The sequence below is a fragment of the Astatotilapia calliptera genome, chromosome 11 (genome assembly GCF_964374335.1).
Source record: "Astatotilapia calliptera chromosome 11, fAstCal68.1, whole genome shotgun sequence".
Lineage (NCBI taxonomy): Eukaryota > Metazoa > Chordata > Actinopteri > Cichliformes > Cichlidae > Astatotilapia > Astatotilapia calliptera.
The window spans coordinates 23599965-23618622 of record NC_137432.1 but is presented as its reverse complement, the minus strand read 5'-3'; the positions used below and the strand labels follow the sequence as shown (position 1 = coordinate 23618622).

Genomic DNA, 18658 nt, shown 5'->3' with positions numbered 1-18658 from the left:
TGTGTCCGGGCCAACCAATTACTCATTTTAAATTATTGAATTGAATTCAATAGAGCTCTTCTAGTTACAGGCAGACACTCTAAGGTGATCCTGAATGTGGCTTTTGTGACAAATGAAGTGAAACTTCTACAGACAAGAATCACTACGAGAATTACTATCAGTGAAGAAATGTGTCACCACAGAGTTACGGCACTTGTACTGAAGGCCAAAAACGTGGTGAAAGAGAAATTAGAGAGCAACACAACAGCACAGAGACAACATGATACAACACAACACTACCACAAAAACATCAACTAAAAAGAGGGGAAATGGCAGAAAAAGCAATAAAGACAACAAAAACTGGGCAGCCAGCAAACAACAGTGGCCGGAGGGAGGATTGTAAGGAGGTACAAAAACCTACTGTCTGCGCCATTAGTCTGCAGTGTGGCATAGGAGTCAAAGAAGTACACACGAGGAAGAGTTTGAATGTCTGATCGGGAAGCATCAGGAGACCACAGGGAGCAAGATCATAGGAAAGGAAAGGAGCCCAAAAGGGATAAAGAGCAGGCAAAAGAGGAGAAGACAAGAAGGAGACAGAACAGAAGAAAGCGAGAAAGAAACGGCATGTAAGAGAGGAGAGAAATGTAGTAACGTTAATACATTTTTGCACCAGAATAGCTTAAATATTTATAACTGGCACAGTTGCAAAAAATGCTGAAGTTTTCAATACAAAATCTGTAAAGGCAGCATTTAGAAAGTGTGTGAAACAGAAAGTCTCACCCTCTTTCCAAAGCTCTGAGACAAAATGATCAGACGACTGGTGGAGAAGAGACGCCACATTGTCGTTCAGGGGATCCATGTTCTTCACTAACCAATCATTTGCCTTGTAGTCCACCTGTGGAAGGAGAGGTCACATGGTAGAAATCAAAGCTGAGACAGATCATCACTGAAAGTCAAAACGTGGGTTGCCTAAATTTGAAAGGATAGATTAAAGAAAAACAAAAGTCAAGGGATACCTTTCCAGCGTAGTGAATAATGGAGAAGTCAGCTTCCCCACGTGGCTGCTTTGATTTGAAGAATTTTGGATGGCTGCCTTGCTCAGCAGACAGCTTCTCCACAAATGAGCGATCTGTGGCCCGAGGGAACCAGCACTCTTCATCAAGAAGAGCCAGAACACCAGGTGCGTTGGCCTGACATGAATAGAGGGGAAATTATTAGCAAAATGTGGATTTCCTCATTCAAAATGACAAAATATTAAAGAATTATTTGATGCTGTTTGCTTGTATTAGTTAATCAGTGGGCTCGTTCACAATATGCACTTTATTTAACTATAAATAAACAATCCGTTGTCCCATCTGTATGGAAAACACATATCAGTTATCAGCATCTAGTCTCATCTCATGAAAAGTAAAAATGTGTTTTAGTATGCATGTACTGGTCTCTCGATGAGGTCAATGCAGGGCTGTAAGTCCAGGCCAAAGTCAATAAAGTTCCACTCGATGCCCTCTCGCTGGTACTCCTCCTGCTCCAGGATGAACATGGTGTGGTTGAAGAGCTGCTGCAGCTTCTCGTTGGTGTAGTTGATGCACAGCTGCTCAAAGGAGTTGAGCTGCATAGGATCGGTTTAGAAAAGCAAACAAAGATAGAAAAATTCATGTTATGTACACTGAAAAAGTACAGGTACATTGTTGGATTTGTAAAGACATAAAACTGTATATAATTCACACCACTGCACATCTGTAATGCTGTTTTATTCTCCACAAAAAATACAAATATAATGCTAGAAATATCCCTTAATGTTACATGTTTCACTTAATTACAGACAATTTATTATATTTTGAGAACAAAGTCATCCTCTGTGCTAGATTGGGTTAAACTTCTCACTATACTGCATCATCACATGAACACACCTGGAAGATCTCAAATCCAGCGATATCAAGGATGCCTATGAAGGAGGCTCCCTGTCTCTGTCTGCGATCCAGAGCTCTGTTGATCCTGTGGACCAGCCATCTGAACAGACGCTCGTATGTTGCCTTTGCCAGGGCCTCCACAGCAAAGTCAGCCTAGGAGAAAATGTATGTATAGTCACACTCCACAGGGACAAATGTTTGTTTATGTATGAGCATGTGTGCCTTTTTTGCATATAAGATCTTACTTGTTCTTTAGTCTGGGCTTTCTGCACATACTCTCGGCCTACTTTGATCCTTGGGGTGAGGATGGCCCGAGTGAACTCCAGCACATTGATGCCCAGCAGATGGCAGAGTTTCTGAGCAGCTGTGTTATCAGGCATGGACGCCTGGTCATGGTTCTTCTCCTTCATGAAGGATATATTCCCGAACTGGAGCACAGCAGAGATCACCTTCAGCATGGCTGCAGAGAAGTAAGACAGGGAAGAGGAAGGTGATTCATAGCAAGGATTGAAGACACAAAATACCCAATTTTTTTTCCCGCCTCTGTTCTCTTACACATCAACTCCTCGGGGTTGAAGCCCATAATAGCCATGGAGTCCATAGTCTGGGTGAAATTCTCTGAATCGCTCTGACCAGGAACAGGTATCGAGCCTCCACTGAGAAAGCGATACTGATCAGCAGTTCCTAAGAGCAAGTCCGCTAGAGACATAAAATACAGCAAGTTTTAGACACAGTTTACTAGTCTGTTTTGCAAAAATAGCATATATGTTTTATAATGACACTTGTATTCACCTCGAGTTTCCTCTGACGCTCCACATAACAACTGGTAAAAGATGTGGAAAGTCCTCTCATCCTTGGCCTGACGGGTGGCCCGAGACTTTTCAAGGAGGTCTGAATTTATATAGTTATGGATATGTGCAACCATTTTAAAGTTGTTTCTAGTATGGTACACAGGTAAACCCTTAAATGCTTTCCAAATGAACACGGACAAGCAAGCATTCAAGTAAAAATTCAGAAAGACCGTCTGCCTTCTCACTCCCCTTTGCTGTAAAGGCAGGAGGAAGTGCAGTTTCACAAAGTAAGCAGAAAGATACAGGTTTCAATGTTGGCACCAACAATGTATCCCGCCACGTCAAAATTGATACGAATGAATTTACCCTGAAAAAGCAGGAGAGGTGGCTCATGTTTCAGTTCATTTCTTTTTATACTGACGGCAGAACTTTATCTATCCGATTAATGAATCTAGTCAACTCTTACAAATCTAGAGGAGTTATCGTTCTTGACAGTCTTTGCGTTGCCGAAGGCCTCCAGTATAGGGTTGGCCTGCAGCAGCTGTCTCTCCAGCTCACCCTGTGAAACAGAGGAGACGTCTGATCAGACAAAACTACAGACATGACAGCTTCACAGAAAGACTTCTATGGTGGCCTCTAGACTAAAATGCACACGTTAACACTGCTCTGCTGAGAGGAACTAACGATCTGTTATGTAAAATACAAAAAAATACATGACTCAGTCTTGAAGAGCAGTGACACATACTGATGCATTTTAGGGCCCAATATAGCATCCAACACACTCCCCATTCCCCGTCACAAGAACAAATGATTCTCAACATAATTTAAATACTTGTCTCTCATTAGCAATCCGTGATAAGGGGATCAATTATGTTGCACATTTGCTTTTCATATGTTTAATAACTTCCTTTTTGAAACCTTTTTATTGATTTTTAAAATCAATAAAGGGCTACTATCGACTTGGTTGAGAAGCACTGTTACACAGCGAGATGTGAAGCTACATATTGGCTGATTCAAGCTCGCTGCAATGCATTATTGCAGTTGTCGCACTGCCGATGCAGCAGCTGACGATGCAGCAGCAGCCAGCAATGAGCATCAAAGGAGGTAGTTACAGGAGATGGTTTTATGGCAAAAACTATCAAAGAATGCCAGTCAGTCAACACAAAAGGCAGACGCACACAGAGAGAGCAAGAGGCCAGCCCTTTGATAGCGACAAAACACAGAGCAAACAATGTGTGCACTGCACACATTAACAAAGCCATATAGTTGAGTATGTACACTTCAAACGCTGTACACACAAACAGCTGCAACAACACACCCGCTCCCACATCATTCAATTGCATCATGTTCAGTTTGTGTTATTAAAACCACATCTACAGCAGAAACACTTTGCAACCACCTGCCCGCTGAGTATAACAGTAGAGACTGAACTAACTACCAGAACTAAAGACCCACAAGACCACGGGTTATTCAGATGAAAGTCAGAAAGAAGGAAGATATGATTCTCACTATGAAGCAAGACAATCATATCAGGTCCTGTAAATATTCTACAGGAAGAGTTTCACTTTTAAAAAAGGACTCCCCATAAATAAAAACCCAAGTTTTCTAAATATTTCATACTCACATATTGCATACTCTGGTGAATTGTGTGTGGAAAAAAAATGAAGTTTTAACGGGGAGGAGATTGGGTGGATGGACAAACATGTGGATTGGATAAACAAACAAACAATAAAAAGACAAATAAGACAAATAAGACAACAATCATAACAACAAACAAAAGAACAGAAACAGTCTAAATCGAATATACTGTCTAGGGCTTCACTGTTAATGAGCAACAATATCAGCATGACAGTTCAATGGTTTAAGGTTACTCTGCTTTGAGTTAGTTGGAGTTCATTAGGCAGAAATCAGGGCAGGAGAAAAGCAAAAGTAAGGACAGGGCAGCAAGACAGAGTTAACTCACCCTGTTCACTATAGTGCTGCCTCTTGTTAAGGACCTAGAGCCGTCCATCTGAACATGCAGGCAAGAGAGAAGGACAGTGCAGACGAAAGAAAATGAAGGAAAAACCAGTGCAGGAAGGAAGGTAAGAAATAATGCTCAGAATGATTCAAAGAGGAAGCCCACTCCGAGCTAAGATACAATAAACTTAACTGCACCTACAGAAAACCTGGTATGTCTTATCATATCAATTAACAGGGAAGAAGAAGATAAAGAAAGAAAAAAAAGAAAAGAAGAAGAAGAAGGAGAAGAAAAGGAGTGCTAGCTCATGAAGTTGGATGTCAACAATGCAGGAGCTAACATATGGTTTTATAAGGAAGGAAGCTGACTCGACATGATTGTTAGACACACAATGCATTTTGGAGAGTAACACTCAATATAAACACAACAGTTTAATTTACAGCTAAGCTCCACAGCCTCCCTTTAATAATCACTTAAAACACTGCAGTACATGAGTCACAGAAAGTAAGACAATCTTTTCAAGCTGTTTCAAATTAGTTTTTAGTCTTTCTACACTAACAGCCCCTGTTTTTAGACCCAAAGTTAACTGTAAGACATCAAGAGTAGCGTCAGTCTTTCTTTACATATACACCAGCTGGGCAGCATTTCACGCTTAAAACATGCAATACTCTTCCTAGATTGGTGATTTAGTGGTCGAAGACTGCCTAATACGTAAACAGCAATGTCAACCTGAAATAGTTGTAACTGGGTTTATTTAAACTGTACAGTATTTAGAGTGCAGACTGCAGTTATTGGTTTCTCACATCAATCCTTAGTTATTTCTTCACCCATTCTATCCTTCCTGTCATTCCCCTCCTGTTTTATTCCCAAGTTTCTATAAAGCCTTTCTGTATGTGATGTGTTCTCCAAGCTGCTCTTCTTCTGTTCTGTTGCACCTCTGCTGTAACATACCTGCACAGCTTCCTTTTTTCTACCCAGAGTGCCACCTTTATGGGAGGAGGCAACATGAGCCAGATACTGGATGACTTTCTTAGTGTTCTCCGTTTTCCCAGCTCCGGACTCTCCTCTGAAATACAAACACAAAACTATGTAAGGAACACAGCTAATTCCCCTGTTGGCCTAAATGTTCGGTCTTCAACATATGGTCTCAATCATGAATTGGTATATATAATTTTTACAGAGAGAGAATCCACATGAACAAGTGGCCAAACGCACACTAGTCACAATAATAAACATTAGAGCCCATGCAGTGCATTCAAAGACCACAGGTCTAAACAGAAGGCAGGTGTGAAGGATATAGGCTATGCTAGTGTTGTTGCTTTTGGAAAATAATGGAGGAGAAAGGAACAAAAATAGCAGCTGTAAAAGATCTGAAAGAATCAGCCGAATTGTTCCACACACACACTTTGAGACTGACTCGAGATGAGCCTGATTTGGGAGCCTTGACAATGACAGGAAGAGTCTGGCAGGAAGAAGAGCAGGATGGTAGGATCAGAGGCAAGCAAGCAGGTAGGGTGCACACAGACAGGAGGCTGGCTATATTCACAATATGGTACTGAAGTCTTAGTCGATTTTCTGTGTTATTTTTCGCTCAATTATAGAAACTGTGTACGTAGCTACATGGAAGAATTACTAAGATGTAAATTTACTCAGCTGAGATTTTTGTTTTTTTCTTGGAAAAAATATAAAATCCCAGATAAAATCTGAAATTATCACATTTTCCTCTTCTGATCTATATAAAAGGACCAGAGTGTTTTGATTTGCACCACATTTAGTTACAAATATAAACACATGAGTGCATGCAGGCCTCAATGCATACTAATTAAAGGAAATGCACACCGAATATACAAATGCAGAAGGACTCCAGCAAACACTAGAAAATTCTCCTCCCAAATGACAAAGCATGTACACAGAGACACACTGATGGCTTGCTGCAGGCTACTCACGTGCAGAGGATTGACTGATCTTCTCTGTCTGTGGGAGAGAAAACACGTCACAAGGTCATGGGGGCGACATAAAACGCCAACCGTTCAACAACAAGTTTGGCTAAAATGAATAAAAATGAATTACATAAATGACATATGATTCCTTGAAATAACACACTGTAGATTGCTCCATGGGAGTGAAGAGGCTTTCTAAGGCATTAGCTGGCTCATGTTATATTAAACCTCCACCCCCACAAACTGGGCATGAAGTGCTGTGGAAATCCATGCAGCCAAATAAATAAATATTCTGTGTATTTGAGCCCTTTTTCTCTGCATGTCAGTCACTTCTTTTCAATAAGAGCTGTAAAGCAAAGCTGGTCACCAGCTGAACTGGTCTCTCCAGGCTGCCAAACCACTCAACACTGGTAGTCAATGGGTGGACACTGTTTGCAACATTGCTTGCATTTGCTTTTAAGATTCCCACGCGCTCAGCCTGGAGGAATTCATACTGGTCATACAGGTTGAATCACCTCGGTAACACACCTACCCTTAAAGAGGTGTGAGGTAGTAATTTCGACTAAAGAGTCTCATCTGCCCTGTTCTGTTATCTCAGGTAGTCACTCAAAGGCAGAGACATTGCTCAACCGACCCTTTCTGTCTCATTTAATAAACTCTACATGAAAGGCGGGGAGGGCATGAAAAGTATCTGTCAGTAATTGCTATTACATGTAAAGTTATGCGGTTAACCACAACGAATACACAGTTATATCACTGGATTGACTGTTCGTTAAAAGGAGTGCCACTCTTGGAAATCTCAGTTGTAAAAATACCATCCCGTATATTTGTTTTAACTTTTCAGGCTTTTGATAAAAGCCAGGAATATACCACACCTTGAAACAGTATTCACAATGTGGCTTAGTGATCAAAGATCACGGAACATGTACAGGGTCAGAGTTAACTAAGGGTTAGAGGTCACAGACAGTACTAAGTACCTTGCAGCATGCTGCGATAAGCAGCCTCTGATATGGCGTAGATGTGAGGGGGCATCTCGTGGCGTTTCTTGCCTCGGTACATTTCCACAATGGATTCTGTGTAGATTGGCAGGTTCTTGTATGGGTTCACAACCACACAGAAAAGCCCTGAATATGTCTAGAAGAAAACACACACAGGAGAGAGAGATTCACACTGACCTAATTTTGCGTGGGGGATGTCAATCCCAGCAGAATATAACTGTCTTACCTCTCATAGTCCTATTCTTTATACTCTATAATTCAAAAATACAACTTTATGAAGAAGATAGTGAGTTTAATGACTGTTTTTCAAAATCTGCAACTTTTCTGACCTCTGACACACTTAATACAAGTAATTTAGGCCAGACTGCAGTAGACTGACAAAAATTACATGTTCTGTGGGCGGCCTGTGTAAAATCTGCAGTATCACGATCTCATTAAACTGTTGCTTTAGCAGAAAGCACAGAAGGGAGGCAACAGTGCTGCCAAGATTGTATAGAGCATCCTGGGTTACATATTAATGCACAGGATTGTGCACAGAAGGATTGATTTTAAAAATTCAAAGAAAAATTGCACCTCTTGTAAACACAGTCAGTGATGACACACAGTGTGTCAACACCAATAAAGCTCCCATGATGATTGCTGCATAAATGAAAGTCATGAAAGCCCCCCACACCTATCTTATCCAATAGTATGATACACCCTTCAAAGCTATTCCAACAATCTCTCTGCGTTCCTGACTTTCCACCTCTTATTTAGCATCCTCCATTATTTACACATCATTAACAGGAAGCTCTGCATTTAATCGAGTCAATTTTCTTTATGTTATTTCACTTTAAATGCCACTTCACTGATATCTTACATCTGCACCCCCCCCCCCTTTTTTTTCCAGCAGAAACTGAAGATGCCCCCATAGCTGCCCCACACCCACACAACAACTTCGTAAACTGACTCCACACAAGCTGAAATGCATCTCTTACCGATGCATATCAGCTTACACAAGAGATCCCACCGCACTTCACATGTACACAACATCCAGGACTTCACGTGTCCAGCGACTGCTTCCTCTTGCTCATGCATGTGTGTACAGTGTGAGCTGTGGTTGGTGCACTCACATAGATCAGGCCAGAGTAGTATCTCTCTCTCAGGTTGTGCAGCACCGACGCTTCATTGAGGCAGGTGAGGTCGGCCATGTCCTCCACTTTGCTGAAGCGCGGAGGGTTCATACGCTGCACCTCCTCCCTGGACAAGGTCACCCGCCGCTGGCTGTCTGTCAGCTCCACCTCCACCTCATCACCGCGCTCCTCTCGGATGCTGGCAGACTGGATTTAATAGAAAAACATTGAGGAGTTTTCACCTCGTAACTGAGAACAAAATGAAACTTGTTTAATAAAAGGATTTTTGGGCAGACTGTTGGATCACAACGATGCTATGAAGATGCTACTTGGCAGACTCAAAATCACTCAGAACAGCTTTCCAAACAGATGACACTTATAATAAATGTATCTTTGACTTAAAAAACAAACGAACTGTTAAACAGTTTCCTGTATCAAGCATATTAAGCTGTATAGTTCTATTCAGCTTAGAGGAGAACAGAAAGCCTGCACATCAGGTCGAACTTCATTCACATAACTTGAAGTTTGCTAAAGAAAACTGCCAAAATGAATGCACACATTTACTACACCTCAGAAGAAGAAAAAACTCCTACCCACATTTAAAATACAGCAAACATTGTAACTATATTTAAAAAGAAATGTTTGTCAGAATGGGACCAAGTGTTGTTTGGAGCATGAGTGTCATTACATTTGACAGCATGACGAGAATAGACGGTGACAGATGAGGACAGAGACGACCTCCTTTGTCACGCTGCTGATCTCGTGCTTGTTGGACAGGAAGTACTGATCTCAAGCTCTGACCATGTTGCAGGACCCTGCTCTGCTGCATTTTATTCTCTCCACTACTTGATATGCACAACACGCAAAATGTGTGTGTGTTTGTGCGTGTTTGCATTCATGTGGGTGAATGTTAGTCACACTGAACTACCAGCTAAGAATATGAAACTAGATGACAGTGTGCATGCCTTTCTCTGTGTGTGTGTGTGTGTGTGTGTGTGTGTGTGTGTGTGTGTGTGTGTGTGTGTGTGTGTGTGTGTGTGTGCTTGATCATGATTGTAAAATGAAGTCAGTGTCTCTGCAAAGGCCTCTTTAACATTGGGAGGCTGAAGGAGCGTATTGTTCTATTCATAGAGCTTTTTTATGAAACGAGTCCAGCAGAGACAGAGAGAGGCTGTGAGACAAATCTTCAAATTCTTATGTCACTTCCTTCAACATGCACACTGCAAACTTGTCATGAGCATTAGACAAGTAGCAAGGTGAAGTGAGACAAATAACATGAGGGCCTCATGATCAAGGCTGTTACAGTTAACCAAATAAGGTGTGAAAAACATTTTAGATAAATGAAATAAAGATAAATTCTGAACTGAGACATGTGCTTAGTTTTAGTACGGATCAATGTGGTTAAATGTTTCAGCACAACAAGCATGGTGACGCTTTTGTTTGTTCTTTTTACTGGAATGTCTAAATGACATCAAGTTTTTTTCTTTTTACTGTAATATCTTTTCTGAGCTTGTGAAAACTTGTCCATGATGGATACACCCACATTTAAATTGTAAAGAAAATGAAACTAAATATTTTTAAAGACTAAAGGCCAAACTGAAATGAGCAAATCACAACTGGAAACTAAGTGGAAGTAAAACAATTTAAATGACAAAAGTAAATAACGTAATCAAAAATATTAAATTGTAAGACTGTGCCTGTGATACTAACTACACTTAACCCTCTGAGGTCTTATCAAGCTGACGTGCATGCTTAGAGGTAATAGAGGTAGAGGTAATCGCTGCTGATGACTTAGACCTTACATAGTTACATATGTAAGTAACCATCACAAATCAAAAGTAAATAATCCAACAAGATGAATAAATAGAGCACTGCTATAGTAACAAAAACCTCCTCAAACATAAAAAATGTGACACACACACACACACACACACACACACACACACACACACACACACACACACACACACACACACACAGCCCATGTCTGTGCCTGACCTGTCTGACACACCTTTAACTAAGGGCACACACTCAGGGCCAATAATTCACCAGGGGATTAACAAACTCAGACAGTGGAAGGAAGGAATGAGAAAACAAGTGAAACTTGTCTATTGTGTTAACATCCTGCATTTGAAATGTTTGTGCTCGTGCACCGCATGTCATGGCAGCTCACCTCGAAGCCTTGTTTCTCTGAGGGCACCCACACCAGCCTCTTAGCTGCCCAGTCAGCCTGGCTGGCAGCAGAGAACATAGAGTTGTTGGAGTTGGGAGACCCTGGCGCTGTGCCCGATGACAGGAAGCGGGTGACATCGTTGGCACCGCCCCCCGTTGGCCTGGACATGGTACTTCTGGCACTAGGTAAGGAGAGAATTAGACATGAAAAAAAGGGCGCAACAAAAAGTCATTCCCTGTTGAGCCACTTCTTGCCACAGGCCTACAAACTGGAGCTCTGCAGAGGATATAAAGGACTGTCGTACTGTGATACTAATGTGATTCTGTGCCAAGACATCTCACACTTGATGTGCAACCAACCACGCACCCACATATATAGGAAGAGCAATAGTAGCACGCAAGCCATATCCAGCCGAGTTTTGGCCAGCGATGGCCTAATTGAAAGACACAGCAAATCAAGGAGAAGACAGGAATGAAAGAAAGACAGAGAGATGGCTGGGTGGAGAGCTGGAGGGGTGGAGGAACAGCGAGATACATCAATCCACTGAGTAAACTGACATGACAGTGAAGAGGGGGAAGGATGGGAAGGGAAAAGGGTGGGAAAGCAGTAAGAAGAGGAGATCAAAATGGACTGGATCTATTGTTAACTTGAAATAGATAAGGCACTAGAGCCCACTGGACTCAGCAGAGATAAAACTGTAGAGGCCCTCTCACTGAGGACTTGGACACAGTGGTGCCAAAATGCTGATTCGCCTTAGGGGCTGGGGTCCTGTGGAAGACGAGGTGACAGTCTAAAAGTAGCAGCTAATCTAACACATGAAGGCAAACTATAGCCAGGATCACTGCAGTACTACAACATAATGATTCAGCTACTCAGACAACTAAGAAATATACTAGGAGGGGCAATAAAGCCAACCAGAAAAGCCCGGTTGCAGGTGTGGCAGCTGTTACCACTGCTTTATTTATTTTATTCATCACTTAATGAGAAACAATCAGTAAAACAAAAATGAATATTTGATGCTATTTTAATCTCTTTGAATCTCTGAAAGTAAAGTGAGGACATTTTGAGTTGATATTGTGAGCTGCTGACGTGATAATGTACATTATTATAAATTATTACATTATGATACTTTCTGACTTTTAACAGAACAAAAAAAATTTATCTAGAAAAAAAAACGGAAATGTCAAAAATGCGCTCAGAGTATGCTGAACTGAAATCTATGTCAACAGCAGAGATGCTCGGAGTGGAGTAAGGTATAGGTGCTTTAGGTGGCTCCCCTAATGCCAAGGGGTCACCACAGCAGATGGTTATCCAGGCTTTTTGATTTAGCGCAGATGTTATGCTGGATATCCTTCCTGATACAACCCTCCCATTTATCTAGGCCTGGGAATAGAACTGGGAATGCAGGAGCTTGTATCCCTCAGGACTGGGTTTCAGTCTCCTCCTGGTCTTAAACTGCAGATGTTTCATGTGTAAAGCAAATTTGTTATAACAGCTAAAAAAAAATTATACTTTTTTGCAGATTTGCCTGGTGATTCTATGCACACATTTCATTTTTGTCCTCATGATACTGATATTTAAGTTGGTTTAGATAATGTTTTTTTTAATCTACCCAAATAAAGGCCAAGAGGTGTTTTAAGACTTTCCATATCTTCTATTGAACCAGGAAGCGAAACTCTTGAGATTAAGACCTTCTTGCAAAAGAGAATCTTAATCTGGGTTGAGACAGGAAGCATTAACTAAGCAGGTTTTTTGATAATGGGAGAAACTGGATTTCCCAGAGAAAATCATTGTAAGCAAAGGGAAAAACCTGTTAACTGGACAAGAAGGGCCAGGGTTTGAACCTGGGACCTACTTACTGTACCACTGATAGCAAGATGGTTTTATTATCTGTTAGTTAACAGATAATTAGATTCCCTAAAATAACATTAACCTTTTGATTAATCTTTCTAGCATCCCAGCTTCAGCTATTAGTGTCATGTTAATATAAATCTGTGGCATCTGATGGTCTAAATGGTGAGTATGCAGGTGATTTTTTTTTTGTGTGAGGTCATTGAAATTAACAGAATTCAGTTTTATGAAGGAATGAGCTAATACACGTTCCTCTGAAACAAGCACAAGGGATTACCTTTGAACAAGTCAAGTCTGACCAGACAGGCTTTTGTGCCGTCGTATAGGGTGAGTGTGTTAGCTTTAGGCCTATCCTCCATGCTTTAACAGGTATGTCATCGAGCTTGATTCTTGCTATTCATCTCACTTTTTTTGGCCCGTCTGTCCCCAGCCCTGTGATTACCATACCTGTAACCTTAATACAACTGTGGGTGTGGAGTAAACATGCTGACAAAAGAGTCGCCACCACCCAGACAGTCAGTATGGAAAATATGTGATCCCAGGGTGACATAAAACAGCTGTGCAACTGTTATTAAGTTCAAACTTCCCACATGTGCCACTCAGCCCCAAGTCTATTTCTTACTACTTTCTCATATTTCTGGGTAATGTAGTTTTAAATAAATATAACAACAAACACTTTATTTGCCTGGGACTATATACAGACTATTTCCAGGAGAAGAGAAACATGGGTTTACTGCAGCCAGCATTGATGAAGTAATGTACAAACATGTCATGTGAGTGAATCATGCGGCTGACTAATATGCATTTAATACCTCTAAATGCCACAAAGAAATGTGCTCTATCGGGGTTGGGGTAAAACTTATTAGCAGTCAGAGTGTATTGTTCGTTTTGGGCTTAGAAATAACAATCTGACATATGAATTATGTCTCTACGAAGAGAAAATGCATGAGATGTAACCTGTTTCCACAGGCTATTCTTCAATCAGCCCTATCATCAGTCAGGTCTTTGCATTGTCAGCTCTGTAACTGTAGTGCACGATGCTGCTGAGCCTCATCGATGCCACCGATGAACTTGGAGCAAACTCCTTGCACAGGCGGTCGTATCCCAGGATGTCGCAGTACATCGTGGACTAAAGCAGCAAACTCGTCCTGCAGCAGCTGGAGTTGCCAAACCTTGACTGCTCTCCTCCATAGCAACACCCTGAACACTGAGCAGCAGCCCTTAGACAATACCTTGTGAGTTTGAACTGAGGTCATTCACTGCGGGGGTCCTCTTTTCTCTGTATGTGTGTGCGCGTGTAATTACTGTGTGGGTGCTTGCGCGTGACGGGTGGGGGAGCTGGAAACGCCTTTTCTTCAGCTTTGATGCCAAGTGGCACACAGCATCGGGGACGATACCGTGGCATCTGCGCACTTAAAGCGGACACGTTGAGGAAAAGGTGACATTATTATTAAAAAAAAAAAACCACAGGCTGTAATAATTGCAGTGCGGCGCCTGCAGGAGCAGTCCAGCTGCGAAGCTGGAGCTCTGTGAACTAACCTGCATTTTCAAACCGTAGCTTCAGCTCAAATGGAAAAAAAACCTGACGAAGACAACCACACCTTGAACGTAAGACATGAAAAACCATATGGGCCCCAGCCTTTAAATGACTGTGAACGGCATGCATGTGGCAGCCACAAAAACAGCCTTTTTTCCTATCATCATTATTATTTATAACAATAATAATATTAATACCACCATCATTACCATTATTACTATCACACAAAAATCACAATGGACCAACAGATTTTGGTAATATGGGTCGGAATGTTAAAAATAAGGTCGAATAATTGCTTTTCTTGGCCAGACTTCAGGTCATTTCGATGAAAGGCTTTTTTAGCACAAAGACCAATCCTAAATTAAATGCCCCCAGCCCCTCTGCTGTTTCACATTTAGGCGTTAAGCCACCGCATTTAGACTAACCATACGAGGTTAGCCAGCTCCACTAAAAAAATGATACGTTGAGGATATTACACTGGCTATTTACGAGTTGGATTAGAGTAAAGGCAATTAAATGTCTTACCTTCAGGTTCCGCTTTGAGGTGTGGATAAGGCTGCGGTGTGAGGGGAACCGGGATGAGGCTGTTTCTTGGGTTATTTTCCTGCCTGATAGGTGTGTAGCGTACCGCATATGCGGCTTTTATCATTGCATTGCTCTCACAGTGGAGCAACACACACTCCTCGGTGAGAATAAAATAGACAGAGAGCACTGAGGGCAACTCGGCGGCTTCAGCCTCGGAGAAGGACTTCCTGCTAGCGGACCAACCAAGTACGAGCAGACGGGTTTTAGACAGGTCTAGAGAGAAACGAGTCCAATCAAAATCTAGAACCGAGCCGTAGACCCGCCTCTTGAATACGACGGGAGCTTTCCGCCCTAAAACGGTCATAAAGCGCTCGCGCTGACGAATCGAGACAACAGCGGCGCAGACGTCTCCGCCTTTAACCAATGCTAACTGCCGTGAGGCGGGGCTTCTTCTGAATGACATGGCAAACAGCAAATCGGAGCGCTGGAGCAGGTGCCGTGCGGCGCTCTCGCGCTACAGTAGGGGGATTTGCGCGCTCTTTGTTTACCACTGACTGGCAGCGAGTGTCTGCAGACGCTGATCTGGGATCGGAATCGTTTGACTTCACCTTCAAGCTCAATACAGGGTTTCTTGGAAAGATCTGATTCAAGGTGCCTGATTCAGATCACCCCAAATTTCCAAGAGTAGCACGGTTAGTAAATAAGTAAATATTTACACCAATCATATCAGAGTAATAGCGAGAAACTATGAAATCTCAACTTCTGCTTTAAAATTATATATTTGTTTGCACGCAAAACGTAACGCATATATTAAATAATATTAAATTTGTCAATAAAATAAAATAAATTAAAATAATAGAGAGTCTAGTCCTTGTATTTGTGACTGTAACAATAATACTGTACTGTACAGTACTCTGCTTTGGTAACTACTGTCCATGATGTAAATATGTAAAAATTGTGCTTCTATTCTGTGTCCTGTTCTGTTTGTATAAGTGTGTTTTGGCTGCTGATACAACCAAATTTCCCCTTGTGGTATAATTAAAAGATTATTCTATTCTATTCTATTCTATTCTATTCTATTCTATTCTCTAATACAGACCTACATGTCACAAAATTCCTGAGAACCTTTAGAGAATGCCCCACGAGGAATTACCATAGCATAAGCAGGAAAACTTTCTTTTTCTGTTCAACTTGGCATGTTTTTTTTGTTGTTTTTTTACCCCACCCATTTGTTCATTGGGTGGGGTAGGTTTACACCTATGGGTGATTTAGAATCACCGGTTAATTCAGTTCCACTAATTGTATGTCTATGGACTGTGGGGGGAAGCCAAAGCACCCAGAGACACACGGAAAGTCAGCAGCTAAATATTGAAGTCAAACTCAGGACCTTCTTGCTGTGAGGCAAAAGCGCTAACCACTGTCCCACCGTGCTGCTTGCTCAATAAAAGAAAAAAAAAAGGAAACAAGCTGAACAGCAGTGAATTAATGATTTGCATCAAACCCTTGTTTATATTCCCTAAAAAAAATCATATTTGGTTGACTTGGTTACATTTATCACCCGTGCCACACCTGCTCTGTGTCCTTTTAGTCAGAACACAATTCTTTTCGCGGGCTGTGTTTCTACGTCTGATTCATCAGCAGTGATATAATTTTCATTTAATATTTGAATTTTGATAAGAAAATAAGGGGTAAACATATTAATCAAATTACACTTGATTACTACAGTTTCACTTACATCATAAAGTTTTTTTTTCCCCCTTTATAAATAACTCAGTAACTGTTTAGTCACATTTTCTGTAATTGGCTGAAATAATCACTGAAAGTACAACACAAGGAAGATATTCATGTAAAATTGCTGCAGTGGAATGTCCTTTTAAAACATAGGCTAACTGGGTGAAGTACAGAGAGTGCAAGGAGTATAAATAAGGACACACCCAATAATCACAATTGAATCCCCATGTTTTATTTCTTCTATAACACTGTTCTCTTTTTTCTGGAAGTGCTTTGTGCCTGAGGCAGCTCTGAAATTATATATCTAGTGTCTGCTGGAGCAAAAAAAAAGAAAAGAAAAATTTCTCCTCAGAAAATCCCCCCAAATCCTAGAACAGTAGCTTTTGTCGATTTCATATCACTTAATTTATTTAAAAAAGAGGTATTACATTATACTACTCTGTGCTTTACACTATGTATAAAATGTACTGTACTGTGAAAAGTGAATCCAAATCAATCCATCTATTTCTTTCTGCTGTGTTTAAAAAGTCCCATCATAGTAAAGTGATGGTGCTGTAAGTTCAAGTTACATTTCATGGAAGTGGATGCAGGGAGAAAATGACATGACCTCCTGTGCAGCCTATAAATAGAAAATGGTAGCCATAATAGAGAAGTGAAAGGGAAGACAGACATGGAACAGCATTAACACTATTTATAAGAGATAATATGTTATCAGTCAGAACACTGCGATCGATGCACTGAAGTTAGCCTGTGCTGTTCCTGCAACACTACTGTGCTTTTATAAAGTTTCATCAGTGATATTAGTCTCCATAATTAGTGCAAAGTGCAAACAACAAGTTTCCAGGTTGTGCGTCGGACAGGCTGATTACTGGTCAACACTCAACACGGCATTGCGGCCCCCACACTTTGCCAACACATGCTGCAATCAAACACTTACATACTGAGGTGGCATTATTTACTCTTAATTATTAATGTTAAAATAAACAGAAATATCTCAGGCGCTTTGTAATATATCTAGAAAGTGCAACTATTACATAGCTTACATTATATTACGGGTAAAAGATTCATTCATCACGGCATGTTTATATGGGGATTTCTCAGTTTTTTTCATCTTAGCACATACTGCACACTAAAAGTGGTCATCTTGCAAATGCACATGATAAAAAAATACAATTCAAGGACATTTTCAACATCATGCAGATGAAGGGACATTTGCAAAATGTCTGCTCTGTTATGAAGGCACCACCTACCACCTAAGGAAATTACATGATTTTATGAGCCAAAAAACTCCCAACAACCCAGATTTAATTTTTTGGGAGTCTGATGTAGTTTCCAGTTGGATCTTCAGTCACTTCTTGCAGAATTGTAGAAATGGAAAGTGAGTGTAGGTCTCCAATGCTATTGCCTTATATTCACTATTCAGTCTGCACCACCAACACTTAAAAGATTACAGTATTATAGCTCAGTTAAAGTGTACAATAATGCAAAAATAGCACACCAAAACAATAGCGAGGCTGCTTTTACAGACATAAGAGATAACAGCATACTTTGATAGTAGCGCCATAAAACAATGCATGGCGATCATCACATCTGGATCACCTGTGTGGTCTGAGACCCTACAATCATGCTATTCCACTCAACACAAAATGTTAAAATCAAGAAAAGTTTACAATCAGTGAACATCTTTTTCTTTGCATCACACATGGAAAAAAGCCAAAAAACAAACAACACAGAGAAAATACATCTACATGGAACAAACATCTCAAAACCGCTGCTAGTTTAAAGCTGTTTCTCCATGTTACTGTTGCTCTGCTTTGGCTTATCTCAAATACATTCTAAGTCCGTGATGTCAAAAAGTGCATAATCCATACTTACCATAAGAAAATAAAAGAACAAAAGAACAAAAGTGATAAGTGAGCATCTTAGTGGAATACATTCCTCAGAAGCTAAAACATTACCTCCAACAGAGGTCAAAATCTTCCCGTCATAAAAATTGAGGGTCAATTACATGTGGTAGCCACCATGGGGCGCTGTTGCATACCCTTGTCAGTCAGGTATTAGAGTCAGACTGTGTGCTGTGGTAGTGATGGGCCAGATGTGAGACTTAGCAGTTTTCAATGATTTTGAAAGATTGCCAGGACCAATTAGACA

General features: G+C 40.9%; 1 protein-coding gene across 7 annotated transcripts in view; it reads right to left on the bottom strand.

Annotated features, from left to right (window-relative positions):
• Positions 1–14964, bottom strand: part of myh14 (myosin, heavy chain 14, non-muscle) — a 30249-nt gene extending 15285 nt beyond the window's left edge. For 3 of the 7 annotated variants that reach the window (XM_080308337.1, XM_026185953.2, XM_080308335.1), the window contains exons 1-17: positions 14777–14964; positions 10864–11044; positions 8691–8897; positions 7558–7714; positions 6587–6614; positions 5592–5706; positions 4644–4691; positions 3147–3239; positions 2984–3047; positions 2682–2780; positions 2445–2588; positions 2135–2349; positions 1890–2042; positions 1415–1588; positions 996–1169; positions 760–874; positions 401–469 (exon numbers count right to left, since the gene is read on the bottom strand). In XM_080308337.1, the coding sequence (XP_080164463.1) occupies positions 401–469; positions 760–874; positions 996–1169; positions 1415–1588; positions 1890–2042; positions 2135–2349; positions 2445–2588; positions 2682–2780; positions 2984–3047; positions 3147–3239; positions 4644–4691; positions 5592–5706; positions 6587–6614; positions 7558–7714; positions 8691–8897; positions 10864–11031 (2023 nt within the window). In that variant the 5' untranslated portion in view covers positions 11032–11044; positions 14777–14964. Of the gene's footprint in view, positions 1–400; positions 470–759; positions 875–995; positions 1170–1414; positions 1589–1889; positions 2043–2134; positions 2350–2444; positions 2589–2681; positions 2781–2983; positions 3048–3146; positions 3240–4304; positions 4317–4643; positions 4692–5591; positions 5707–6586; positions 6615–7557; positions 7715–8690; positions 8898–10863; positions 11045–14776 lie in introns of all 7 variants that reach the window. The other 4 variants (XM_026185955.2, XM_080308336.1, XM_026185956.2 and 1 more) reach the window with 4 other exon arrangements.
• Positions 14965–18658: the final 3694 nt, after the last annotated feature.